At 27.3% G+C, this 5,356-nt stretch overlaps 1 protein-coding gene across 1 annotated transcript in view; it reads right to left on the reverse strand.

The window, feature by feature from the left end:
* Positions 1-5,356, reverse strand: part of LOC108686325 (cardioacceleratory peptide receptor-like) — a 75,924-nt gene that overhangs the window by 13,835 nt on the left and 56,733 nt on the right. The window contains exon 3 of the mRNA XM_018191585.1: positions 1,806-2,003. Within this exon, the coding sequence (XP_018047074.1) occupies positions 1,806-2,003 (198 nt within the window). The remainder of the gene's footprint in view (positions 1-1,805; positions 2,004-5,356) is intronic.

Consider the following 5,356-nt stretch of genomic DNA (forward strand, 5'->3'; position numbering starts at 1 on the left):
AGATCTATTTCAATTTACAACAGTCTATATTGAACAGTGAATATTGAAAATTGAGCAAAATATGACAAAAATAATGGCAAAAATATTTTCGTATTAAAATCATCCAGTGATGAAGTATCGTGCGACAGTTTGAGCGTGATTGGTACAGACAGTTGGTAGTCTCTGTGTGTGTGTATGTGTGTGTATGTGTGTGTGTGTGTGTGTGTGTGTGTGTGTGTGTGTGTGTGTGTGTGTGTGTGTGTGGATTCTGACACTTACGAATTTCTGTAATTTTACCTATCGACAAACTACAAGAACATCGATATATAGAAGGTAGAAGATAAATTTTATTCTGGTGCGGAATACCCGCCACAACAATTCGTGAGATGCCTCCGTGTGATAGACGATACGACCGAGCAGAAAGATAAGAGAACCTATCTTTTTTTTGTCCTTTATCCTGTCACAAAAAGAAGTTAATAAAAAAAGAAAAACGAAAGAAACATACGCAATTTACGAAGTACGCGATTAATTCTGAAAGGAACTGGGGCAAAGATATTATGTCACAGATCATGAAATAATTTGGCCGTCAATATTGATAATGCTGCTATCTTGGAGCTATCTTGGAAAAATATTTTTAAAGAAAATCTCGGATAGATCGATTTTTACTACTTTTTCCTTAGCAACTCTATGCCTAAGTAAGTTTCCTGAGCAAAGATAGACGATGTAGCTTATATCTGGTATATGGAAGTCAAAACAATTTCTTGACGGTAAATACGAATAGAATAAAGGAATCTGAAGAAAGAATGTCAAAGTGATATAAAGGCGAGGAAGGAGTATCCATACCGTATGATAAATTGCACTCAGTGTGTCGGCTGACTGACAGATATTAGTAAATAGTCTTGACTTGCTGCGAGCAACACTCCAAACCGCATATTGATGAAATAACTCTGCTATCATACAATTGTGATTAGATTGACGCGAAAATCGAATTCTGTGATCATATTCTATTCCTTCATATTGATAATTATTGAAGATTTATATTTCTTTGAAGATCTATATTTTTGTTTATAAAATTTTATTTTTATTTTGCGTTTGCTTCAAAATTTATTTTTTTATTGATTTAATATTCACGGAAAGGATGATTTTACTGTATCTAAAAATATATAGATTTGATAATAATTTTGTTAGACCATCAAAATAATTATATATAGGAAGATAACAACCAAACTGGTTGTTAGAATATTAAAACTTTTTAAAGTATTGACTATCATACTTGAAATTTTTATATTTCTTTTAATAGTTCAATCAACTTATTTTTAAAGCTATATCTAGTTAAATTTTTAGACACTTTAGCAAAATCATTTTTTCATGAATTTTTTTCTAATTTTCAGTTATTGAAACTAAAAATTTAAAATAATAATTTTTCTTTTTTTAATATATTTTATCCGATGAGTTTACAAAATTTTTTTTTAAATGCCTTCTTTTATGAAATTTATGCAATTCTATAATGATAATTTAATGCATTAAGCTGTCAAGAATTTTTCTTCTCTCTTTCTCTCTTTCTCTTTCGTTTTCTCTCTCTCTCTCTCTCTCTCTCTTTCTCTCTCTCTTTCTCTTTCCTTTTATTCAATTCAATTAAAAATTTCTCCACGAAGATAGCCTTTTTGACTTCGAGGTTGAACATCATTCGAGTCTTAAGAGAATCTTGTTATATATTCTACTAAGTTACAATTAAACTGTATTAATGAGTTTAGTTCGAAGTACCGCTTTGTGAAGGGATCCAACATTAAAGGCTGTGATCATAATATGCGCGCTAATGTACTCACAGCTGCCGGAGAAGTTCATTGGACGGGTAATGGCATCATATCTGTCGATTGATAGAGCCACAAGGACGTAGGTCGAGCTATAGGTTACTACAGCCTGCATAAACCTTATCAGTTTGCAAGCTATATTACCCGCATACCACGCAACAGTCATTCTCCAGATTATATCCGTTAACACGGATATTAGGCCAACCAGTAGATCTGTAACAAGATACACAACAACGAAATATGATATAACATTTGCGAATGGATTATATTTACTAATCAAGATTATCAGATAATAGAGCTTCTCTGTTCTCAATATTTTACACTCTAGACTTCGTCTAGACTTCGAGTATTCTAAAAGGCACACAAGCGCAATACTCATTAATAATTCGGAAAATTTCTTCATTCTAAATTAGATAGAAAGTTAATATATCTACTTTGTGCATTTTATATTTTTTCTTCTTTATTACGAGAATTCACGATCTCGTCATTCATTAAACTTGCAGAAACTCGCCGAAAATAATTTTCGTTAAAGAAAATATAAATCTTAATATTATAACAAATTTATATAACAGTTACGTGGATTTTGAAGTTTAATGTCGAATATTAAGCGTAGGATTTTTTGCAACCATAGAGACGCCGTGCGACTCTTAACTAACTTGTGAAAAGATATTTATGGAATAACACCTTTAATCGAGAAATAAACTTCCAGATACGTTTATAGCTCGTTTCGGTATTTTATGTCACATTGCTCTGCTTTTATGCATGAGTAAAAACTATTAATACGGAACATAAAATAAGATCGAACGTTACGTGCATTGGTAATTTCGGCATTTCTGTACTGCAACATGCAGTATATTGCATCAAAACGTCGCAATAATAAGAAATTATTTCCAAAACAATGTACAATTTTTTCATAAAGATATAATCATGCCATGTTCTAATGGCAATAAATTTATAATGTTTTGTAATGTTTTATATCGCAAAAGATTTTTAAAGGTTATCTGAGTAAAATATATAAGAGTAAAAATAAGTACAGCCTCAGTCATAAATATAAAGCATAACCCACAAATTGACGTGAATGTTTTATATTTTACGAAAAATAAATTAAAAAACAGATAAAGAAAGACAATAAAATTTTATTGAAGAATAATAGATTATTTTTTATAATGATTTAAAAATTTAAAAATTTTAGTTCTTTTTTAGTTCTCATTTTTATAACGATTTAAAAATTTTTAATTTTATTTTTATTATTGCCTTTTCCAAAATGTAATAAATTGAAAGTGTTTTATACTTATGACCAACACTGTATAATACACGTAGAATTTGTAGATTTATTTTTTTAAGTAATATTGTAATTTTTCCATTTTGAAATATATTTTCATTTGTGGATTAGAATGATTAAAAAATTTATTTATTTAGAGCAAAGATTTTTTTTACGACAGATTTGAGTTTTAACGTTTCTAAAAATATGTGCATATTGAGTTACGATATTGTATACCGATATGAAAACAGATTCTTTAATAACAGCTTCACAAAAGATATATTATCAATGTTTTCTAGAATTGCTATCGGCCCAAACGTAAAAATTCTCAAAAAAACGAGTCACAACTTCAATTCTATTAATTCTTCAAATAAGCTTATTCGTCTAATTTTATCACTCACTTTATCAATGAAATTCGATTTCGCGCCTTTTCGACTCGAAAACATCAGTCGCAATATTAATATCGAAATTGAAAGCCCAAGTTATAATATGAAATAATTATTCCCAGAGTAAGTGTGTGTGTGTGTGTGTGTGTGTGTGTGTGTGTGTGTGTGTGTGTATGTTGCGCGTATGTGTGGAACAAATTAGAACAATTTTTATTACACACATTTCTACTTATTAAATGACTGATATTTTCTTTTATAAAAATGTAGACTTTTTTATTTATATGATTTTTTTATTTGAAACATTTTAATTTATGGAATAAAATAATGATTTTAATATGAAATGTATACAAATTTTTTTTCTACTTAATCTGTAGAATTTCGGTAGTGTTACAATGTGTTTTATGTAGTACTTTTGTATTCTGCAACATCATCAACAGTCAGATTTTTAACTTTCCTTAAATTTTCTTTATTGATCATCACTCGTCCCATTTTAGACAATTAATTAAAACAAAAAAATTTTATTATTTAATAATTAAAATACATTATAACTAAATACTGAAATAAACTTAATATCCTTTTTATTTGATACACTGAAAGAATAATGATTAGCATAACGATTGAAATACAAAATGAAAATTTAAAATATCATAAATGCTTCTGCTAAAGAAAAGTCATTCCTAAAAAATACACGTCTATAATAAATTTTAATATCTTTTTAATTATATAAATTCATAATTAGAGTAACATTGTTATATTATTAAGAAATTAAGTTTTTTTATGTTCAAATCTTCTTATTGAGACGTGTTATATCTGTTTACTCTTCACAATTGATTTCTCGTAAAAATAAGGACGAAGATGGAATTGTAATTTTATTGTCCATTGCGAAGCTTTATCGTTTCTTCGATAACTTAGCTTACAAATGTAATAAGAACACAAATAAAAAGATGATAAAGTTTATGCATTGGCAACTAATTAATAGCAATTTGTTAGTTGACACTTGAAAGCAGTTTCTATACAGTTTAGAAATAAGATTTTTTATTTATACATTAGACATTTTCATCTCTTAAAAATTTATTTTAAAAATCACATTTTTGCAAATAAAAATTTATTAAGCAAAAGTTTAATTTTTTATGTAAGAGGCTAAAAAATTCGTGTAATAAAAATAATTTCTGTATAAATATTGTTAATATACATATTATTAAAAGTAATAGAGATATGTGTGCATAATATCGTTTATTATAATAAATATGCACAGAATTTATGTGAGAAAATGTCTAAAAAGTGAACAAATGGAAATTCTATATTCTTATAATATACATATACATTATTTTTTATATTATACATATACCTTATATTTATATACCTTATATTTATATACATATTTCGTGTTAAATATTTTTTAAATATTAATATTTATTTTTAAAAATAAACATTTTCTCTCACAAGAATATTTTCACATTTTGATCACACAAAAATGAAGAATGCGATATCGTTATTTAGAGTCTTTTTCCTTGAAATAGCCGCATGCTGTTGCGAAGCACGTTTGTAGTGACAATCACTAGAAAATATCCCAATAAATATCCTTAAATTCAACTTGATTGCAAAAACATATTTTCTATATTGTGTACGACATTGTATGATACTCTTCGCTGCATCAGCACAATACTACATTACGATTCTTCTTATTTTCATTTGTTATGCGAACAAGTTTTGTTAAATAATTGGAAAATTTATAACCAATTTTGATTCTTATTTTCAAATTAATCAGTATAAATTCTTAAATTAGTACATTAAATAATTAAAAATATATATATCTTGTATCTTTAAACATATGTATTTTTTGATTATTTTATAGAAAAACATTTTATATGCACATACACACACACACACACACACACACACACACACACACACACACA

Source organism: Atta colombica, unplaced genomic scaffold, assembly GCF_001594045.1.
Source record: "Atta colombica isolate Treedump-2 unplaced genomic scaffold, Acol1.0 scaffold175, whole genome shotgun sequence".
Taxonomy (NCBI): domain Eukaryota; kingdom Metazoa; phylum Arthropoda; class Insecta; order Hymenoptera; family Formicidae; genus Atta; species Atta colombica.